Source organism: Pezoporus wallicus, unplaced genomic scaffold (assembly GCF_028554395.1).
Source record: "Pezoporus wallicus isolate ANWC-B61680 ecotype Strahan unplaced genomic scaffold, APGP_CSIRO_Pwel_v1 contig_10160, whole genome shotgun sequence".
NCBI lineage: Eukaryota > Metazoa > Chordata > Aves > Psittaciformes > Psittacidae > Pezoporus > Pezoporus wallicus.
This window is the reverse complement of record NW_026641390.1, coordinates 126,291-149,243: the sequence shown is the minus strand read 5'-3', so window position 1 is coordinate 149,243 and position 22,953 is coordinate 126,291. Positions and strand designations below refer to the sequence as shown.

The 22,953-nt window shown below is 47.0% G+C and overlaps 1 protein-coding gene across 1 annotated transcript in view; it reads left to right on the top strand.

The window, feature by feature from the left end:
* The window catches only part of SLC7A5 (solute carrier family 7 member 5), a 36,770-nt gene extending 25,596 nt beyond the window's left edge, over positions 1-11,174 (top strand). Inside the window, exons 3-10 of the mRNA XM_057423503.1 lie at positions 1,183-1,288; positions 2,024-2,068; positions 3,392-3,515; positions 4,623-4,726; positions 5,507-5,603; positions 5,953-6,102; positions 7,234-7,411; positions 9,294-11,174. Of these exons, the coding sequence (XP_057279486.1) occupies positions 1,183-1,288; positions 2,024-2,068; positions 3,392-3,515; positions 4,623-4,726; positions 5,507-5,603; positions 5,953-6,102; positions 7,234-7,411; positions 9,294-9,349 (860 nt within the window). The 3' untranslated portion in view covers positions 9,350-11,174. The remainder of the gene's footprint in view (positions 1-1,182; positions 1,289-2,023; positions 2,069-3,391; positions 3,516-4,622; positions 4,727-5,506; positions 5,604-5,952; positions 6,103-7,233; positions 7,412-9,293) is intronic.
* Positions 11,175-22,953: the final 11,779 nt, after the last annotated feature.

The following is a 22,953-nucleotide window of genomic DNA, read 5'->3' as shown; positions in this document are numbered from 1 at the left end:
AGCCCCATGAGTGAAGGATGCAGCAGCAGAACAACAGCGCTGTCAGGAAAAGTCCCCTTTTCCACCACCATAAAGATGAGTGTGAGGTGTTAAAAGGTTAATGCATTTGTTACCCAGACCCTGCAAAAGAGGTCTTTGGTGACATAAGGGAGTGCAAGTTTACAGTGTGAGATGAGAAGAGGGGACATCCAGAAGTGCTTGGCTTGTCAGCATCCCTTTCCCATACCCAGAAGCACATCGTAGGTACCTTGTGCTAAGAGATGAAGGGTTAAGCTCCAGGCCCTGCTGACTGCCATGTGATGTAGTTGCTGGGGTGATTAGTAAAGATCTGTGCCCTAAGAGGAATCACATGGGCTTCGACAGTGCTCCCTGGATGCAAACCTGCCCTGCTGAGTCCTTCCTCGTTCCTTGCTTCTGTCCTCTCCCAAGAGGAGCACTGGATGCAGGGAGGGGAGCATGGCTTTGCCATCCCACAGCCAGGCTCCACATCAAAAGGCAGGGAACAAAACAACTGCAGAGCATTTTAAAGCAAAATAAATAAGCCCTTTGGTGTGGGTGAGTTCTTACCAAAGGTACAAACAAGTCTATTTATGGCTTTTTATTTTAAAAGTAAATAACATAACAGAAACTTTTGATATTCAAGCCCTACAGAACCTGACTTCCCACAATCAAAGGCATCGCCTTAACCCTCTGCTTTATCAGGTGGCTGGTGGGACTAGAGGAAATCCTGGGTTTCTGCTTTATTGGGTGGCTGGTGGAAGTGAAGGAAATCCTGGGTTTTTATCAAACGAAAGCAGCTTTCAGTTGGGAGGACAATGTGACAATATCTGTTTGCATAGCATCTTCCATCAGGAAGGTCCCCAGAGTGTTTTCTTTGCAGAGAGGAGGTATCTGAGAGGTTACCTTAGTGATGGCACATTGTAGTGTGAGAAAGTTTTGAGTAATGGCCATTTGCTTGAGACAAGTGTATTTGGTGCTGATTACTTTGTGCATGATTCCAGATGAGTTAAGTATTGTAAAGCTGGAGGAATCAGCCCAATACGTGCACATGCTCTGTAGCATAACCCAAAATGCATCATTATGATAACTAAGAATACTAAGAGCAGCTTTTGCCTCCAGGTTTCTCTGTTTCAAACCCCACAAAGGGTCACAATCCATCTGCCTTGGTTTTGTTTTCTGCAGGTGACGTGACAAACCTGACTCCTGAGCACTCCTTTGAAGGCACGAAAGGAGATGTGGGGAACATCGTGCTAGCTCTGTACAGTGGTCTCTTCGCCTATGGAGGATGGTAAGATTCAGCCCTCTATCTTTCTTTCAGTGCTAAATGCTGTAGTCCATTCCTTTTGTCCTCAGATTATGTTTGAAGGAAGAGTATGATGGAAGACTTCCCATCTTTCTTGTAACCAGTTGGTTTGGGTTTGGCTATTGACATTGGTAGTCATACTTCACACCCTGTTTCCAGCCAGGACATCAGAGCACAAAGAAGTAGAGGTGATCATGGCATTTAGAAGAGGCAGCAGATGATGGGTGATGATGCACCGTGATGCTGGGTACAGCTTCTGTGTGTGTTAAGGGACAGCAATAGGATGGGGTTAGCTAGAAGAGAGATATGCTAAATGCCAGCAGATTGCTTTGAGCACCAAACTGAAGCTCCTGGAGGGCTTCTTCGTCAGTCCCTTTGAGCACTTGCAAGCACAAGGAGCCTGCTCAGTTTGCTGTAAAAACAGGCCAGTTGCAGCCACCCTTATTGCCTGGAGGGGTGGCCCTGTCAGTCCTGGGTCCAGATCTTCACCAGCAATCACCCCTCCTCTTGCACAAAAGCTGGTCTATTATATCCACCACCACCATCCAGGGCTTGTCCTTTGCTGCAGCTCTTGGACTAGGCATTAGCCATCGTAACTTTTACTGCAGGTGCCAGTCTCTCTACCCCTCTTTAAATTCCCTTGCAGATGAGTATAGGATGAAGGGCTTCATTTATTCCATGGGCTAACCATAAATAACCACTGTTCCTTTTAAATTACAGGAATTACTTGAATTTTGTTACAGAAGAGATGATAAATCCCTACAGGTAGGTGTGTGTCCTGTGATGGCTTCCCCTGGGGGGGGAGAACCTGTTCTCAGGAAGCCTTTTCCTCGTCTGTGTAACAGGGGTTGCTGATCAGCCCAGAAGGGGAAGTAGAAAACAAGTTAAATTAATGGCGTAGTTCCTCCCTCAAGTAGGGGAAGGGGGAATAATAATCTCCTTTTGAGAGGAGCTGTTGCTTACACTGCTTTCCTGTACTGCTTATATTACCAGTGCTGTTGGGAAGTCCTGCTTCCTTGGCACGGCACCTCTCTGAATTACATGTGAGGAAGAAACACTCGTGGCTCTATTGCCATCTTGTATAAACTCCCACAAGAGTACTTGTGTGGACATACACTTGTCGTGTGCTCTTCCTCTTCTCTTGAGCCATAGCCACTTTCTGCACTGCTCATGCCTTTCGGGGCTGAGGTAAGGGTGGGCAACACCAAAGCCAGGACGTCGCTGATAAATCACTGTTGCTCACAGACGAGGTAACGATGGGGCACTGTTGTCGTGGGTTGCTTGTGCAAGAACCCATTCCTGGCTGACCCTGGCAGTGATTAGTGCCTGCTGGGAAGCATAAGGTTTGATACGACCTTTCCTTCACAAACACAGTTATAGAAAGTGGTTTTTTTGCCATTTTGCAATTATTTTAATCTCTTCCTGAATGCAGTCACAGTATTTGACTCTTTCCTCCTGTGGCTTTGAGCTCCACTTGACCAATTATACATGGTATCAAGCAGGGTTTCCTTTTTCAGTTTCCGTTTGCAAATGAAGTTAGACTGTTTGGAAAGGCAAATTTGTACCAACACAGCCTCATCATTACAGACCGACTCCAACTGTGTCTGAACTCGTTTTCGTTGAGTTTCATCAGTCCAGCGAGCTCCACAGTTAGAGCCTAAAATTTGCCCACTAAATCGCTGATCTTTCCATCTCCCACAAGAAACCCACTAGCAGGAATGGTTCTCTGCCCAGAAGAGAATAAATGTACTAATGCCACTGGCATTGGAGGTTATTTTTAACTAATGGCCTTTGCAGTGACCTTGGACTACTGCTTGCCCAGACAGTCAGAGTCTCTCCATGCATAAAGTTCCTTCTGCCATAATCCTTCACTCTACATATGTCAGGCTCCAGCCTGTTCCCATGTGGGCATTGTCTCCTTTCCTAGGGGAGCAGTGTGTGGCTGGGAAACGGGACATGCTAAAGAGCCAAAGGGCAGAATGGCTCAAGCAAACTTCAAGCGCGCACTGGAGGGCTGTGGCATGAAGACATCAACAACCCTCTTCTCTGAACTGCAGCACTCCATTGCAGTCTATGTTTTCTTCCTAGAAACCTGCCTCTGGCTATCATCATCTCACTACCTGTAGTCACTTTGGTTTATGTGCTGACAAACTTGGCTTACTTCACCACCCTGTCAACAGAGCAGATGCTGACATCCGAAGCTGTGGCTGTGGTAAGCTAGGTGCATTTCTGATGTGACTCATCTGTCTTGTAGGGCTGGTTAAATCAGATGTACAATCTCTCCATACATCTCATAGTTCCTTCCAGGCTGATCATGGCTGCATACAAAAGAGCTGATGTTTGACAGGAGATAAAGAGCAACTGTGACGGGAGCAGGGAAGAACAGTGTGATACCAAGTGGGATTAATCACAGACAGTAGTGAGGGTGGGCAGTCACCACTGCTCTTGATTTGGTCAATATGCAAGGTTGCTGCTGGCCCCATGACTTCCCATCAGTTACCAGCACATGATACTTGTGTGAAAAGGTCATGCATTCAATACTGAACTAGGTTGTTCTCTTTCTGTATCTTCTTTGTTTTAATTAAGAAAGGAAAACAATACTTGTATTAATTAAAATGCCATGGAGGTCAGAAATCCTGACTGCTTTGGAAGTAAGCAGCACAGTGTGATCTTGCAAACTGAGTGTGACCAGGTTTGTTCAGTGCTTCAAAGGGAATTTCCCAGTCCCAGGATAAGGGATGAGCTGGTCTGGGCCGTTCTGATGATGTGCTCCATCCTTTGGGTTAGTAGCAAGACCCTGCTCCAGCCTGCACCTATTCAGCACTGAGTTATTCCACTAGCTGTCTGTCTGGTTGTCTTGCTTACCTTTGCAAGTCTTGAAATCAGTGCATTAATAGCATTGGTGTAAAACTGCAGGGAAGCAGCATGGGGTCAGTTTGTGATATGAAAATACTACTCCAGGTCACTGCCTTTGCAAGGGGCTGCATCCCAGGTCCTTACTCAGCAACTGGCAATAGCTGCATGTCTGAATCTCCTCGCAGCTTCCCTTTGGTCTTGAACCTTTGGATGACTTATTGTGATAAATATTGTGTCCTGACTCTGAAGGAAGGGCTTATTGCTGATGTTTTTTTGCAGTTCCACAATGTGCTTTGTGGGGAAGGAGGAGCAACAAATGGCAATATGGAAAATCCCATAACAGCTTCGGCACCAAGCCATGCCACTTGCTCAGATCTCTATAAATATTAAGTCTTTGTAGGCAGCTGTGATTTCTTCTGGGCATTCTGGGTTTGAAATATCTGTATTGTTGCCCCCCATTTAGGATTTTGGGAACTATCACCTTGGCGTCATGTCCTGGATCATACCCGTCTTTGTTGGCTTATCCTGCTTTGGATCCGTTAATGGATCTCTCTTCACTTCTTCCCGGTAGGTTTCTTGCTTAATTCTGTGGGTTTATTTACAAGCTGTGCTCAACCCTCTTTGCTTGGCATTGTCCTCCAAAGAGTGGCTGTGCTTAGGCACAAAGTCTGAAGGGTCTGGAGGCCATGTGGGGAGTGAAGGGAAAACCAAGTAAGACTTCAAAACCATATCCAGTTTAAAGGAAGACTTTTGAGTGATCTTGGTCTTCTGTTTCTCAGGCAAAATCCCATTGAAGTTATTAGAACATAAGCAAACACATGCTTGAGGCTCAGTGCTGTTGCCTGAGAAAGTGGCTTTAATGAAAAGCAGAAACTTATGAAACTTAAGGGCTGAGAATACCTCGAGAAAGAACAGGGCAGGATAGGGACTGAGACGGTTCCAGCTCTGACACACATCTCCCAGGTTGTCTTAGGAAAGCCACTTAATTGCTCCCTCTGGAAAGGAGGCTATAAACACATCCTTTCCTGCATTCCTTGGCTGTCTCCAGCCTTCCTTCCCTAAGAGAGGGGCTTTCCACTCTGTGTGTGTGTAGAACACCCGTGCTGGGGTCTGATCCTGGAGGGCATCACTCCTTTTGCCTTACTAGCAAAAGGGTGCTACTCTTGCACTATGCAAAGCACTGCTGAGGTAGAAAACCTGCATGTAGCCTGGGCCTTTCAATCTTGCTGCCTCAGCACGCATCTAGGCTGAGCTTGAGCTGTCCCCACTTGTTTTGTGCTGAAGACAAACCCCAGCCCAGGACTGAAGGTTGCAGAGGTGATAACTGCTCCGTCTCCCCCATCTCAGGCTGTTCTTTGTGGGATCCCGAGAAGGACATTTGCCTTCAATCCTGTCTATGATTCACCCCAGGCTCCTCACTCCTGTGCCATCCCTCGTCTTTACGGTAAGCACCTGGCTCTCTGGTGATGAGGATCAATGTGGTACTGAGGAATGGGTTAGGGTAGGATCACATCAGAGTGGTTGGATGGGGCTACTCGGGCACCACCTCCAGACAGAGCCATTCCTGCAAGCACCGACAGGGGAGGATAGACCTCCCTCTCATCGTATCCTCATACTCCACTTCTGTTTTGAAATCACTGCAGGCACCAATTGCAAATAACCTAAAAGAAGTAAAAAATAATCAACATGATTCTTTCCCTAGCAGATAGTTCTGAAAAACCTGAATTTAGTGCTGTAACATACTTGGGTTTGCCTACTGCCTTTGCTAATGGCTTTTTTTGTTCTGGATGCAGTGCATCATGACCTTGCTGTATGCCTTTTCCAACAACATTTTCTCAGTCATCAACTTCTTCAGCTTCTTCAACTGGCTCTGCGTGGCTCTGGCCATCATCGGCATGATGTGGCTGCGTTACAAGAAACCAGAGCTAGAAAGGCCCATCAAGGTGAGAGCAGTGTGGTAGCTGCGTGGTGGTTCCTCCCAAGTCCCTTCTGGGCACCAGGGAAGGTTGGCAAGTACAAGCTGGTTATCCTCTACGGAAGACGAACTGGGATTGCGAGTGTGAGGAGGAAGTGTTGTGTTGTAAGCAACCTGCTGCATGGGAATCTGCTGGATGCAAATCAGTGCACGAGGACAAGGAGCTACCAGGGGGACATCAGAGAGTAAGAGGTTCTGAGCGTCAGAGATGCGGGGTGCTCTGATGGCACAGCCCAATGGGAAGCTCTCAGTGACTGACGTATTCCCCAGGGCAAATCCTAGGCTGTGGCACACAGTGAAACGCTCTGCGACATCGTGGAATTCAATTAAAATAGCTTTTCTAATAAAGCAGGCAAACCCACGCCTGCAGAGAGGAGAACTTTGTTCTCTTTGTCCTTGGCCAGCTTGGCAGTGCCGTATCCCATCTGGGACGAGCCCAAGATTGTGTCAGCCACAAGCATGTCTGCCTTCCTTAAAGGCATGTTTCTCACTCGTCCCCCAGCAGGTCTCTGCCAGGCCACAGGCAGCCAGAGAGAAGCAAAACCCACAGACCTGTACCAGTGCCCTCCCAAAGTAACTTGCAGGGTGTTTCGTTTGGGTTTGGGCTTTGATTCTAAAAGCCACGCTGCTCTCGGGGGGTGCCCTGCTCAGAACCTAAGAACTGCTGTGAAGAAGCAGCACTGCACATTCTGTGGTTGCTGCTGAATTTGATGCTGTTGGTACAAGTGTTTTTTATAAGGAATCATCTAAGTATGGAATTGGGGTCAAAAAAAGGGTGCTGAGAAAGGCTCTTGGCAAGCCACATGTGCGTGCTTTGTTTTGCTGGTTTTAGATGTACGTGGTAGGTGTTAGCCTACATCTGTTTTCCCCAGGACTGAGGAAGAACACTGCATAAACCAATACCTTCCCCGTGGCAGTTCAGGGCCATGGTCCTCTTATTCAGAGCACTGAGGCAGACAGGAGCACTGTCCATGTAGGCATCCATAGGAGAACATGAGCTTCTTCCCTCCCTGAGCTGTACAGCTAGATAAACTTGACTGGAAAGCATACACTGTTCCCCTGATACAGCTTCTAATCTGTTCTTTGGGTCCCTGTTCAGGTGAATATCTGCCTGCCCATTTTCTTCATCCTGGCCTGCTTGTTTCTCATTGCTGTTTCCTTCTGGATGACACCGAAGGAATGCGCCATTGGCTTTGCGATCATCTTCAGTGGGATCCCTGTTTACTTCTTCGGGGTCTGGTGGCAAAACAAGCCCGAATGGGTTGTCCAACTCATTTGTAAGTATAACCAGTGAAAGCAAAGGTGCAGCCTTAGCTTTTGCTCCAGAAATAGCAGCTTCCTGGTGAGCGTGCTACAGCTAGTAGCACTGGCTCTCCTTTGCAGAATGGAGACTTCCAGTGTCTTAGTTCTGATTAACTCTTCTTTAATGGAAACAAGTTTTAACCTGGTGATTACCATATCTACCAAGCACCCAAAACACACCCTGCCTTGTGATAATTGCAAAGTTTGGGCCAAATACCATGGGTATTCTTCATCTTGGCAAACTGGTGGCTGTTACGCAGTGGAGCGTAATTTGCTGAGCACATTGCTGCCTTTCTTCTACCTCCTGTCAAAGCACAGGGTCAAACCTTTTGTCAGCAGAGAATCCTTTTCCAGTGGCGTAGGAAGGGAAAAAAACTAACAGTGTCACAGTCTGAGCACAGTTGGCCTCAGTTTGGTTGCTGAAACTTCATAATTAGTCCTGATCCATCTCTTAGCCAGTGCTACCGTTTCTGATCCAGTCAAAGCTCGATTTGGCATCAAAATGGGGCAGCAGAGCAGAGGGAGAAGAGAATCCCCTAGATGCTTTCTCTTAGAAGGTTTATTTTTAAGGTATCTTCATATAAGGTTTTCCAGCAGCTGACACTAACCCACGGGGTGTTTTGAAGGGATGGAGGGGCTGTGCTTGGCACGTGGAACCTCTCCCTGAGCACCTGAATCAAGAAAGTCATTCCATGTGTTCAAGTAACTAAACTGCACCATCGGCCCCCCCAGCTCGCATGCAACAGCCTGACCTAGAAAAGCAGACAAGGAGAAATGCCCAGCCTTAGCTGGATGCATTTTATGAAGAAGAAAAAAGCCTTTCAACAGTGCTTAGCACTTGTTATTATTCTCCCCCTGCAGTCTCTCTCTCCCTCTCACACACTCACTGTTTTATTCAGAGTGTTAGGCTCAGTTCCTGGAAAAGCCATTTCTGCAGTGCCTGAGTGGTGAATTACCATATTAATTGTTTTCTACCCACTCAAAGGTTTGTTAGGAGAATATAGAAAATATTCTGGGAACACTGAATGATAATCCTGCAGATGCCCAGTTAGGAACATAAGAATTCCTGTCATGTGTATATTCACATATTGCAAAGAGTTTGGTCACTTCCAACTGATCTGGCTGGAATTTGTGTGCATTTACAATTAGTGTTAGCTCTACCTGGCTAGACTATCTTGTGATCTCCAAACACATGGTGAAGCAGCAGAAGGCACAGGTGTGTTTGGACACAAGCCACCTAAACTAATGGGTGGAAAAATAAAGTTACCTCAGGTTAGCACCTTTCCTGTGCAGACTGGCACCTGAAATGCTTCCTTTGCTCTCCACCTGCTCTGTGCAAGGCAGTGGGCTCTGCTTTGGGTTCATAGGCTGAGTTGGTTTTGTCTTCAGTTAAAGAAGCTGCGTTCACATACAGCCGAGGTTTTCAAAATAGGAAGTAAAAGCATCAGTTTCTATTTCCTATGCTAATTCCTGTTATTGTGCCTGACTCAGTTTTGGCTGCTTGCAATTATGGCATCCAATTGTAGATACAATATCACCATGCAAGTGTCAAGACATACTGGAGCATCTCAGGGCAGTACAGCATACGTGCTGCAGAAGCAGAGTTCCCTGTGTTCCATTTTATATGAATGTATGTATTTTATATGTCCTGTTTAAGTTCTGGGCATGAGTCAGTTATAGCCCACTGCTCATTTGCTTTCAAGTCTTACACTGTATTTGGACTAAACTTGCTCAGAATCACGGTGGGGAGGCTAAAGGATGAGCCCATTTGAGGCAGAGGATCATGAACTAAGACCAAGATATATGTTGGGCCCCTGCGTGCGATCTCTGACCTGTACTTTGCTTTCTTCCCCATAGTCTCCGCAACAGTCCTGTGCCAGAAACTGATGGAAGTGGTTCCACAAGAATCATAAGCAGGAAAAGCAGAGACATTCAGCTTGAGGAAACGCACAACATTACTCTAAGACGACACAAGGAGAAAACGGTTCTGATCCCTCGTAAACGAATCCTAGGCACTGGAGCACCCCATCGGAGCTGCTTCGTGTCTGACACCGTGCCACCAGCTCTGCCTTGTCTCCACCAGCCCCTCTGTCGTCACCCTTTAGCCTGGCAGATGGGCAACCCTGTGATGAGAAGTTCTTGGTACGAATGTGAGCCAGGAGGAGGAATTCCAGCCGGGAGCTTCCAGAGGGGTCCTGCCTGTCCAGCAGCAGGAAGTCTGATAGCATCTCTGTGTGTGTGTGTGTGATACAGAGGGTTGTATTCCAGTTCTGTGTAGACTTACTTGGCTTGGGTTTGGGTCTGGGATCCCCCAGACGACCGCAGATCTGCTCCTGAGCCCAATTTGAGTGTTGTCAGCCCTACAAATGTGCCTGTACGTGGGTCTGGGGCTGTCACAGAGCTGCAGGGTGGTCGTGAGCTCGGCCCACCGGCCTTCCCTGGACAACAGGGAGTGGTTGGGAAGCAAAGGTTGGCTGATGTTGGCTCACACACACACACAAAGTCATACCAAAACACATGCTGCTGGATGCTTTGGGCTCTGTCCACTGGCAGTGACTTAAGTGAGACAAGGCAGAGCAGAATTAGTGTCAGAGAAACAATGTGGGGAGGTCTTGTCTGATTTTCATTGCATTCCTGACTAGAGCACTCGGGGATCCCCTGCCACTGTCTGGCTTTGAACTCTCAGATCCAAGCCATCTCCCTACTGTTGAGTCGGCCCCTCTGGGATGCTCTTCACCACAATGCCCATCCTGTGGTCCTGTGAATTAGCACTGGGGCAGGTACAGGCCTGAGGGTGGACTTCCTCCTGATAAACCCAGGGAATAGCACTTAGCAGAAGGCCCAGTCCTTGGTTTCCTCACTCCATGTTTCTCTGTAGACAGGTTATCATCCAGCATGGGATGAGCAGCATCATGCCACCCAAATGGCCCTGTTCATTGCCACAATGTGATTCATGTTTGACCATAAACCATTTGCAAAGAGAAAATTAAGTGTGGGATTCCCTTAGCTTGTTCCCTTGGGGCTGGCTTGTGCATTGCCTGTTGCTGTGCCCCGTGTATCTTCTACAACATGCAGTGGAGATGGGACCAGCTGGGACTGGGGGTGTATAAAAGGGCAGATGTCCTCAGATGCTGGAGCCTGGGTTTAATCTTGGTCTGCTGTAGATGGTCTGTTTTGCTCTGAGAAGCAGGGACTGGGGCCCTGGTCCTCCTTTGTGCAAAACAGCATCATCAGGTTTGGCTTGGTGAGATGCCCCCACCAACACCCTTGTGCTCAGGGAGCAGTCTCTGAGCACAAACCACGTTCTGCATGTGAAGTCTTGTTTTGCTGTTGTGGTGGTGCAGTCCCATCCCCTGAGCGCACCCAAAATTCCTCTACTTCCAAGTAGTCAGAACTGTCCTCTAAGGAGCATGTTGCTTTATTTGGTCAAAAGCATCACCTCAAAACTGCAGTTGTGAACAGTTTGCTCATGACGCCTCTGCACTTGAGGTGATAGTCACTTGGAAATCAAAAGCATCTTTTCCCTGCAAGTGAGCTGCTTCAGTCTCTATTACCGATCTTTGTGCTTGTGCTTTGTGCAAATGGGTTGTTAAACTACCTTTTTTCCTCAGTATTTCTGTAAACTAAGCTATTTGGAAACCAGGATCCTCCAAGAGCTAATGCATTCTATGGATTCTCCTTGTAGTAGACAGTTATTTTGGATGACAAGGCATTAAGAACACCAATGGTACTAGCTCATGCTTTGTTCTTTTATGTTCTTTAGCAAAAAAAAGGGGTTGTGTGCAGCTTCTGTTCAAATGTGTGACAGCGACTGTGGCTACGTCAGCAAGTGTCTGCATGCTGCTCTTTGCTATTGCTTCACCAACCATTCGTCTTTGCTTTGAGGCAGTGCAGGAGGAATAGGTGAGACAATCATGACGATGAGAATCTTTGCTGTCAGGTTGCTTATTCCATGGCAGCACAATGTAGAGACACCCAAGCCAGCCCTGTGCCTCTCTGCATGTGTTAGCATCGAGCTGTCCTGGAGCTCAGTTAACCTCTGGGGAGTTGCAGCTGGTTTGGGTGTATCTACAGCACAGAAGAGCCCAAAGTTCATGGCCGGTGTCTGGCTGTCCAGGGGACCTACGTGCAATGAATTGGAGCATCTCAGATCCAGTGCCTGTGGAGAGGAGTTTGCATAAATAAGGTCATGAACCGTAAAACCTGAACTCAGTTTTTGGGATCCTCTTGCAGGTGAAGGCTGAGAGTTTTTGGCAGGGGAGTGATGGGAAATCACTGCTTATGCTGGACCTGTTTCATGGAGAGAGAACCTCTGTCACCTTCCACTTGGTCTGCAGGCTTTTTTGGCTGTACTGGTCTTGGGGCCGGGTTCAGCACAGGGGCTCTTAGTGCTAACACATGCCAGCAGAACCACTTGCAATGCAAAGGAAAGAGATTATAACTCTCAGCCACCTCAATCCAATGTAAATTAGCACTCAAGTCCAGTCCATAGAGAGCTCAGAAATGGGTCCAAATCTTTCTAAAACATGGGGATCGCTTGGTTTGGACTCATCTTTAAATGAGGTTTCAGTGAAGACCATCACTACACGATTCCCTCTTGGTGAACCTTTTAAAGAGGAGATGTCACACTGAGAAATATTTTTTTATTAATTAACTGATCTTAATTAAATCTTTCACTCGCTTGCTCGCTCTTTATGAATTTTCATGATTTTTCACTTGCTGCTAAAGATCTTTCTCTTGTACTAACCTGCTGGCTCTGGCATTGATACTGTATGTTTCACGGTGATCTCACCAGCATCTCCCTGGCAATAGAGGTTTAGGAAGAAACTGAGCCAGGTACCAGCACAGAATGACAAAATCGTTGCATTTGGTCAGTCACAGTTCACATTGCAAAGTTTACCTTGCAAAAACCTGATTTATCCCTGATTCATTGACCCCGATAGTCTCCCCCCCACCATGGTGACATGGCTGTAAGAGGCTGTCTTATTTTTTTTCATGGGGATTAAGGAGATAATGAGGAAGGGGGTAAAACTTAATTCCATTTTATAAAGAAAACACAAGAAAGTATTTTCTCCAATGGTGAAACTAACAGGATTTACTCACGTGGCAGCTTGTAACTTGAATCAGCACCCAGGAGTGTCTGCTTCCCTCAGGCTTGCCATGCTCAAATACATGTTGAGAGGATACATCCCATCAAAGAGCTCCTTGCTGCTTGGTTTCCTCCAATGTGGAATGAGGTGCAAGGAGGAACAGAGACCTCACAGGAAATTTCTCACCATTCCCAGTGCCGGGTGTGGGATTTTTCTGTTGTTTCTGTGTTTGCTTGTGCTCTTTTGAGGCCATGGTCAGTCACGCCTGTCGTGACCCACCAGTTGGAGATACACCCTTCCTATAAAGCACATACACAGACACAGTGACCATGAACTGGCTTTCCTAAACAGTAGCTACAGTTAATCGAGGTACCATGTGAGTCTATTTCATGTGACAGTATTGTGCAAACACAGCCAGAGCATCTGCATCAGTGGCATCGTGGAGGTTGGAAAAGACCTTCAAGATCATTGAGTCCAACTGTGGAGCCATGGCTGTGTATTTCTGCAAGTGCTGGCTGTGCCACTAGTAGCCCCTTCGTCCTTGTACTAACCCCCCCTTTTCAGTTACCGCTCTTACCTTGTTCTGAAGTGTTTAGGGTCTCAGGCAGTTAGGGGTTTTCACAGAATAGCATCCTACAGGGACTGCTAAACAGGCAGGAGCCGGCTGCCAGGCATTTGCTTATCCATTGGGTTCCTCTTTATAAATGAGAAACCTTCTTCCCTACAGTCAGGGGAACCAGCCCTGCAGACTGCTTCTGGTCAAAAATGAGGGGATATATGTCATTGTGGGTGGATTTTTTTGTTAATGTTTTAAACTTCCTGTAGTATTTGCAGTGTTTTCTGTCTTTTTTGTTTTTAATAGCATCCTCCGTGGATACTAAGTTCAGAGGGGCTCCGTCACTGTTGAACAAGCTTTAAAGACTCTTCAACTGACGGAAACTCTTACAAAGTGGGTTTTTCTGTTCTTCAAGCCCTCTCCTGGCATCTCAGACAGGGGAATAAATTGGGCTCCTCCACTGTGGGTCGGACAGAGAGCAGAGCCCTTGAGGGGCAGCAGCGTCCCAGCAGAGCTCTTCCCTATGGATGTGAGTTCCCAACCATGGGAAGATGTTTACAGGGGCAGAGTCCTGCCACAGTGGTCTCACTGTGGAGAATCACAGGGAAGGCTTCCACTCAGTCTGGGAAGGTGCCCATCCCTTCAGTGTTCTTGGGCTTTAACAAAAAATAGAAGTAAAGTAATAAGGCCAGATGTTCTTGTTTGTTGCACAACACTGGCTGTTTGGGGCTGTTCTTGTGGGATGCCAGCTTTTCCCTCAGCTGGTTGCGCAACTGCATTTATAATGATATCAAAGGGGAGGGCCGCCTTGGCCATTGAGAAAGGGCTGGAACAAAGCTTCCTACTGGAGCCTGGGAAAGGGCAGCCAGGGATGAGACAGCTCCAGTTCCCCCTGGGGCTCTTGTCGAGGTTTGCTGGCTGCAGGAGGGGCCAGCATGGCTGGAGCTGGCGCCACGGCTCCTGACCAGGGAGTGCAGCAGCCTTGATGCATTCCATTGCCTCCCTGTGGTGATGGGAATCTGCTCCCATGCCTCCGCCGGGGACCTTGGCACTGAGGGATGCTGATGGACCTCCATTTCTGGTCAGTCCTTGAGGAGTTACATTGGTTTTGCCCATATGTAAGAAGTTTCTTCCCAGTTTATACACAGTTCGAACTGGAACTAGTAGCTGGGGTGGGAGGATGTGCGTGTGATGTCGCTGGGGTTGGTGGAATCAAGAGCTCTCAGTTTGGTGCAGATGCTCTCACCCACAAGATGTAGTGGTAGGCAATGTGACTCAGTGGCCCCTAAGGAACCAGTGTCCAGAGGATTACTTCTTTGCTTTTAGCCCCCTGTTCCTTGCGTGACACGGGGTGTTGCTTCCTGTAGCTGTTGAAGTGTTAATGAGAAAAAAGAAGTATTTTTTTAACTATTGAATTAATTTTTAAATGGCCTAAAAGAGACTTTATATCTACACCTAAATTGTTCCCCCTGGGTGATGCTCATCTTGGCGCAGGGGCTCTGCAAGCACTTGGATGCTCTCCCGCATCCTAGCCAGTGGTGCTGTGGGGTCTGGCTGCATCCCCAGCACTGGGATGAACATCACTTGCAGGGAAAGACTCCTTAGTTCAGAGGACAGGGTGAGGTCTGTGTCCCACCTAAGTCCTTGCAGAGGGAGAATATTAAGTGGTACCCACACCTTGTGCTGGCCTGAAGAACAAAAGGAGGGTCAGATTCACTGCCAGTGAATAATTTGACTTTTCAGAGATACCTTTCTTCTAAAGTTTGTATTTTTGTTGGGTTTTGTTTGTTTTTTTTTAACACACACACAAAAAAGATCTTAACATATAGAAGAAAATCTAGATCTGATTTACAATTTTGTTATATTTGGTTGCTTTAAAAATATTGTACTAATTTAAATGTTGCTATAGATAACATTCTATTTATTTTAAGGGGTAAATATCTTTTAGTCTTAATACTTCTACAGTAAGCGCTATTTACACTGTTTGTGTTCCTGTCAACACAGCTATTCCACAACTGACCGAGTGCTGCTCAGCCAGTAGTAACTTAATCAAATTGCCTTGTAAAACAGGATGTCTCCTGCAATGTATTTTTTCGAGTATTTCTTGATTCTTTTATGTCTGTGGTTAACAAATCTGTTAAATGTTTGGGTTGTTCTATGTTTTGGGTTCTTGTTTTGTTCTGGTTTTGTTTTTTTTTTTTTAACAAAGAAAGCTGAATTACAATTCTCTTGTTGCTGGTCTCCATCTCTTAAACTTTTATTTTGCAAACAGTTGCCTTGTTTATCCCACATCCACCAGCACCTGAGCCCTGGGATCCAAGCATTCCTCTTGCAGACAGGTCCAGGAGTATATAGATGAGCAATGACAGCATCCATTCCTCCGTCACCATCCCCCACTTTTTGACTTCTCGTGGCCATTTCTGGTTTTGCATGTGTTAAAACTAAGGGAATGGGAAAGTGGGTGAGCTTTGGGTAGAGGTGGGAGCAGAAGATGGATATCCCAATTCCCAATGAGTATCCACATGGTTATATGATGGAGGAGCTAGCAGCCATAAGAAATGTCTAGCTGCAGGAAGGTATCAAACATTGTAAGGGGAAAGTGATGCCCTGCTGCAGTCCCGCTTCCATGCTTGAGAAGAGAGTATTTCAGTTGGAAGGGGACTACAGTGATCATCTAGTCCAACTGCCTGACCAAGTCAGGGCTGACCAAGAGCTAGAGCAGAGATGCTCTGTGTGCAGGGGCCCTGACCACAGCCAGGGGAGGGATGCTCAGGCACACAAAGAGGTGGAGGTGTGAGGGTTCCTTCAAGATCTGTACTTCTGGGTGTACCCACGGCAGAGCTCAGCAGCTTTCCTTCCTAAACGTGAGGATTGTGCTCCGGCTATTCTGTTGATACACACATCCCCAAAGAGGAAGAAAGGGGCATGAAATGCTAAAGCTTAGAAGGGCTGCAAGGAAAACCTGTTAGGAAAGTGAGACTTCAGTGATGCTGAATAGATGTTATACCTAAAATTCCAGGCTGAATTTTAGATGCAACACTCAGTGACGTCTTGGACAATGAGAAATGCACAAGAAAGAGGCAAGCCTTGATTTACTCTCCAGCATTGTGGCTGTTTTAACACTGGAAGAGAGAATCTGCAGTGTTACATGCTCAAGCCCAATGTCCTCATAAAGCCAAACCCTGCCACCATTGTAACATTTAAACATATAAAGGAAGAAAACAGAGGTGCAGAATGCAGTTACAAGGATAATGTGTGTGATGAGGAGCACAGAGGCTCGCCAATACAGCATTAGAGACTCTTAGTGGAGGAATTAGAGTAATCTAAAAAAAACATCTCTCAGCCAGCATGTCTGAGCAGCAGAATAGCCTGTGCCATTAAGTGATTCAAAAGAGATCATTCAAAAAGTGACAGTTGTGGCCAAAGAAGGAAACAGGAGAGAATAAATTCTGGCAAATTAAACACAAAACCTCAATAAGTCAACTCAACAGAACATTCACAAGTGGGATGCTGATGGCAGAAGAAGGAGAAGGCTGTGATGCCTGCAGGAAGCCTGCCAGGGACACGCAGGCCTCATGCTGTACTGCAAAGCGCCTTTACAGACAGATAAGGCAGTAGCACAGAGAAGAAATGAGTTACTTGCATCTGTGTTCGCTGCAGGCTGACTTGGAGAAGTTCCCATGCTGGAGCCTTTCTTCACAGCGAGCAAGCGCAAGGAATTGCTGCCAGATAATGCATCGTGTCTCGGAGCAAAGCCCCAGCTGTGGGATTCAAAGGCTTTCAGGAGTTGCAAAGGGTTCTTGATGAGATCAAATGCTAGTAGCAGGTGTGTGCAACCCACTGCACAACGTGGCAGTGATGCTTGTGGTATGGGAGATGGCAAATGTGATGCTGGTACAGGTAAAGGTCCTGATGGGCTGCAGAAGCTGGTATAGGGGATACAGTGAGCAGAGAGAAGAAGAAGAGCATCCTGGGGAGAAACACACGGCTTTTGTGCAAGGTCACTCCTCAGCAGATCCCTGAGCTTCCAGTACCTTGGGTTTTCAGCAGGGTCAGGTCTCACTGAGCTTCCCACAGGGTGCTAACAATTGTTTAGGAGCAAGAGAACACTGGTAAAGTGTTTATAGTGGAGGGAGGTGGTCTGCAGAGCTTGCCTATGAATCTTCTCTTGGTTCAGGTCAGCAACCACGATCTGGAGAAGGAGATGGACATGGATGGCAAAGTCTCTTGGAATCACAGAATCCTGGAATGGTTTGGGTTGAAGGGACCTTAAAGCTCATCCAGTTCCAACCCCCTGCCACAGGCAGGGACACCTTCCACTAGTCCAGGTTGCTCCAACCCCTGTGTCCAGCCTGGCCTGGAACCAATCTTGAACCCAACCTTTTAGAACAAGCATTTCAGGCTTATGAAACACAGAGTTGGGAAGTCGGAACAAAAAAGAACTCCAGTGACGTGATGTAATGTTGCTCCATGTGCCTATCCCGAGCACCGAGCGGGTCTGGTCACCCTGCCGGGGCCCAGGGCTGCAGGATTGGAACTGCGAGAGGACTTGGACTCACTGTCTAGTGAGCACTGAGCGAGCACTCAAGCAGACAGCCTGAAACAAAGGCAGGAAGTGTTCTTTCACAGACACCAGTGTTCATCATGCACTCGGTGTCAGGGGATGTTGTCGAGACAACTTTTATGTGTGCATTAAAGTTCAAAAAGAGCTCAGATAAAAGGGTTTGTTATTAACTGCAGGAGCCCTGGGGCAGCCTCTGCCTCAGGAAGCGTATCTTTGTGAGCCTGAGGCTGGAAGGAACAAAGTGGGACAGGATCACACCTCATGTTTCAGGAGTCTTCCCTAAAAGATCACTACTGATGGCTGCTTGGAGATGTGATCCTTTGTCCATGTGCTGACTCTTGGCTCCCCTCCAGTTGTCCTTTACTGCCACTGCAGTAGTCATGCCTTCGTCACCAGAAGATGCATGGTGATTCACAGTGGTGGCAAGGGAAGCCCCACAGTGGTAGAGGAAGCTCATGCTGGGCTTTGCCTGGGAAGGACTCACATCATGGGAGCCACACATGAACCCAGCATGGTCCCCAGGCAGCACTGGGCTGTCACGATGCATCTCCTCAAGCTTTGGTCTTTGATGGCTGGAGGTGATGGGAAGGGGCAGGCGTGGGAACTCAGCCCTTCTAGAAGACACACAGGCATCAAGATTGATGTTTTTCAACCCTCAAGCCAAAACCATTGCATTTTTCTCCCCAAACCCATGAGCGCCTATGTGTTTGAGTGGCACGGAGAGAGGCATGGGGGTCTACCACCATAGAAGGGTGAGCCCTTGAAGCTGCACATAGAAAAGCCTCTCCAAACTGAGGGCAAGCCCAGCTAAAGGCAATAAAACTGTTGTTTATTTGAAGATTTGTGTGAAAGATGAAAGGCACTAAATATGTTTGGGTTGGGAAGAAGCCACTAAGGGTGGGGTATGACATGGGCTGGGAACTGCTTCAAGGGTGCAGAACAGCTGCCGAGGAATTGTGGATAGAACTAATAAAGGGATCCTCTGAGGCAGATAAATTAATACACCCAAATGAGATACAGGTATGAGGAAATTTAATACAAGGAGTATTGATGTTGACAAACTGCCCTGAAGCAAAATATACCCAACAACAAAACTGTCCCCTTGATATTGGGAGTCTTTATTTAAAAAATAAGAAAAGGAGTTGCTAATATTTCACCTGCTGTACAAAAGCTGTGAAATAAAGGTGTCTCTTCAGGATGTGCTAGTCCATCCTCATTTTGCTGGAGACCTATTTAAGGTGTCAGAGCTCAGACGCACAGGATTTATAAAGAGTGAGCATTGTAGATCTTCAACAAAAGCATGCTGGCCTGATTACCAGACCTTGAAATACAACAGAGGGATTCTTGTACAGATACCTATAAGTTTTTTTTGCCCTGCATATTTACTAAATACACAAGTTTTGTGCCTATCTCGGATTGCCATCCCTTGCCGTGGGGATGGATGGCACAGGAGATGGTGATGATTAAAAGCCCTGTCTGAACCAGGTGGGGTAAGAAATGCTGGCAAATCCCCTGCTCTTCACCGAAACTGCACAATGCAAAGATAAATCCACATTTGAATCCTTACATTGAATTAGAGACCAGAGAAGTGAGAAATGACAATTCCTCTTGCCTGAGCCTCTCCTTCCTAATATAACTGACTTGTCCTTCATACACTGTCCTTTCAAGGTCACCATGCAAGGTACGTCATGTTCACATGAAGAGTTGTGCCAGCACCTTGTTGCTGAAAGTCAGCTCAGTCAAGGTTTGCTGGAGCAGAAAATGTACCTGTTGCCTTAGCTGAGTTAAATATTGCCTTGTAGAGCTTGTCCTGGGTCTGGGTTAGCTGGAAACACTTTCAGCACCATCCAATTACTCATCGTGGGCACCAGCACCAATGGCAGTGGTGTTGGCCAGCAAAGAGCTGAGCAGCAGCACATTTCGGATGGAGCTGGCAAGGTGCTGAGCAGGGGAAGGATGCGGGGTGAGGGACAGTGCCTCAGACAGTGGAAACAGGCAGGATGACGCATTATGTGAGAAAAATAATTCCCTTTTTGTATTAAGAGCTCTTTTCAACACCTCTTTTTGGAACTGATTCCCTGCCTGCCCTTTGCAGCCAGGGCAATAAGCACTGAAATGATCCAGCTCGAGGATCCTGTCCTGCTCTCCCAGCTTCTCCATGGGTTGTCATCACTTGTCAGCATGTCCTTCAGAGCTTGACAGTGGCAGGGACATGCATGGCTTACAAAGCAGCCTGGGTGGGTCAGGATGTGTTTGTCTGTTGCTGCCTCAGAGCAGACCAGTAGGTCTTTGTATGTGCTCTGTCCATGCATTGTGCCAGGCTTTTTGCACAGTTCAAAGCAAGCTCTGGGCAGGGTATTATCAAAGGCTTCTCTACACTTCTGAAAACGAGGTACTGCCTGTAATGGCATAAAGTTATGAATCTTGTGGCCTTCAGAGCAGTCAACAGCATTACCACAAAAAAGAGTAACAAAAATAAAAGGCACAGAGCAACGTGCACACTAAATGCCATAAGCAAATTAGGAGGATGTGGCAATACGCCTGTATAAACCCTAGAACGTAACTACAGGATGGGAATACGAGTGTGTTCCCCGCTTTGGACCAGTTTTCTGGCTGGTTTGGTCAATGTCTCCAGGAGCCTGGCTCCAGATTTCTGTGAGGTCATTTCTGCTCTAAATTGCCTGGGAAAAGCACAGGCTCCCCCCTCTCCCCAAGCAGCTCCCTGCTTTGTGCAACCGCTGCGTGCTGAGAGCTTGTCCCTCTTAGCCTTTGGCTTTGCAGAGCTCATAAATCAGGCCTGGGCATCTCAGGTATTCAGGAGGTTTTGTGGTGTAACGAACTGTGGGGAGGTGCTGGTGCATGTTCTACCTGAGAGCAGTGCTCTGCAAAGACACCAGATCAGTTAAAAGGAAAAAAATCAAGTGTCTGGAGGAGATGTGTTTGCTCTGCCAGGACAAGGATGGGCGATGAATCTACTGCTCAGCTGATAGGGACTAAAGCTCTGCAAGTCTCTGTATGATAAAGAACATGCAAGACACACTCGGGCCTGCAAGGACTTGAAATGAAGTTTCTGCTGGCCCTGGCTTTCAGTAAACAAAAGTCAGCAGAACAATTGCACATGGATAATAAAAACAACAGTAAGCATATTCTTTCTACATCGAGTCCTGAGAAAAGCAAGCTGAACACTTTGGGGCTGCATCAACACCACTTGGAGAAGTGGTTGTGTGGCCGCAGGGAGATCTGGCCAGCCAAAGACATGCAAGAAGGAGCTCAGATTGCAGACATTACTGCAGGGACTGAAAAAGATGCCCAGACTTGGCAGTCCTTGGCTCCTCTGCCAGTGAAAGCTGCCTGCAGGTCACTGGGGTGTGGGCACTGCTGGAGGAGAGCTGGCTGGGTCAAGGGAAAAGCCACCATATGCCACAGACACCCAAAGGGAACATACTTAAGCTGCCCAACATGCTGGCCATTACCACACTTTCACTGTTTCACTGTTTCTTGCATGTTTGAAGTCCCAAGCCTTTAAAAGATGTCCCAGATGTCCCAATGAACTGCAGGAACTTCCAGGGCTGGAAACAGTGATGAGCTCCCTGCTGTGAAATGCAGCCTCCTAATGCTGCTCTTGCCCATCCATCTTCAGCTTTGCTCCTGCTAAATGGTATCAAGCCATTTGCCAATATTGTGTTTGCATAAGGGAACAAAAATAAATCATCCAGGTTGACAGAGTTGTTTGAAAAAGCCCTTTCCGAGAGGCGCTGGCTTTCCACAATGTAAAGAGTTCAAGCTCTCACATGACACACTGGCTTGTGCAATTACTGCAGAGATCAGCATTGGCTGTAGACAGTGTGGTCACAGGGGGAGAGCAGGAACCTGAGAAAGCAGCCAAATGGAAAGGTCTGGCCTGATGAGCTGCTAATTGGACAGATCTTCCTCAGGTAGAGAAACTAATTGCTTCAAATTAAAAATGCCAGCTCCTAGAACAAAACCAGTTAAAGCCACAATAATCCCAGTGTAAATCACACCCTCTGAGTAACCAAAAATTACTGTTGCTGGTCACTTTTTTTTTGTCTTTAGAAGGAACATTTGGGGATGGAAAAATCCTTTTGTCACTTGCTCTTGTCTGTTTTTCTATATTGCTAGTATTTTCCAGAAAAAGCCAGAAGCCTGGCATTATCTAGTTACAAAGGCTGCAAGCCTCAAACCTCTCTAGCTTTTCTTCAGTTTCCATGTTTAATTATAATTAATACTTTAAATTAAAACATAGAAAGCTTATGCAAAATTAATCTCTCTTTTTTCTAGTACCCTGTGGAGTTTTAAGCAGGTGCTATCACTGCTGAGCAAAGGTTAAACAGGTTTTGTCTGTCTGACTCCTTAAATCAAATTTAGGTTTGGTTTGGAGAGAACCTCCTGCACCCAAGACAAATGAGATAAACCCCAAAGTCTTGCAAAATATTCCCCATGGGATTTTCTTCTTGCTGTGTGGGCCAAATACCATCTGGATTTCTTCCCTGCCCTCAGCACAGAAAAATAAGCCTGCAAAACCACTTTTACAACGGCCTAATTCTGGCCATGGGCTTGCAGCATCTCCAGTGTCTGATGGACAGGAGTCATTTCACACCTTACAAGGTTGGAAAGTCCTGCAGAGGCACAAATCTGTCCTGTCTTCCGCTGAAACTGTGGGCTCTGCTGTTTTGTAGGAAAGGAGCCTTATACTAAACTCAGCAGCCACAAGGCTGCTCTGCACAGAGCTGTAAAGGTGTCTCAGAAATGCACTGTTTTGCTACAGAACAAGATCCCCAGCAGAAACACAATTTATGGCACCCATGATTTAACCACCTTCTTGTTGTGGCCTGTTCTCCACCCATGTGCTGGGAAAGAAGCTTCAGCCTGAGAGCTTTTGGATGCTGAAGCCAGCTCTGTTGATTCATGCAGGGGGTTAGGCGGGAAAGGATGCTTTCAGCTTTCATTTGATTTTCCTTGCCCTTCTTAAATGAATTCCAGCCTTTCTGCAGAGCTGCACATCCTGCTTTGTGTGCCACGGTCTCCCAGGCACCAGTCCCAGTCCTGATGCAAATCTTAGTGGGGCCAGTGCTGTGTTGGTGTTTTGGTATGGTTTGCTCCGAGCATTGGTGCAAGTGCTGTGAGGTTTGACTTGCAGCATCCTTACCCCCAAAACCCTGCCAGGATGGGGAGCTGCAACTGGCAACCACAGCAGCTGGATGTTCATACCCTCCTGGGGCCTTTGTTGAAAAGAAACCACAGACATGGGGGGAACTCCTCTCCCACCCATCTCTGAGAAAACAGCAT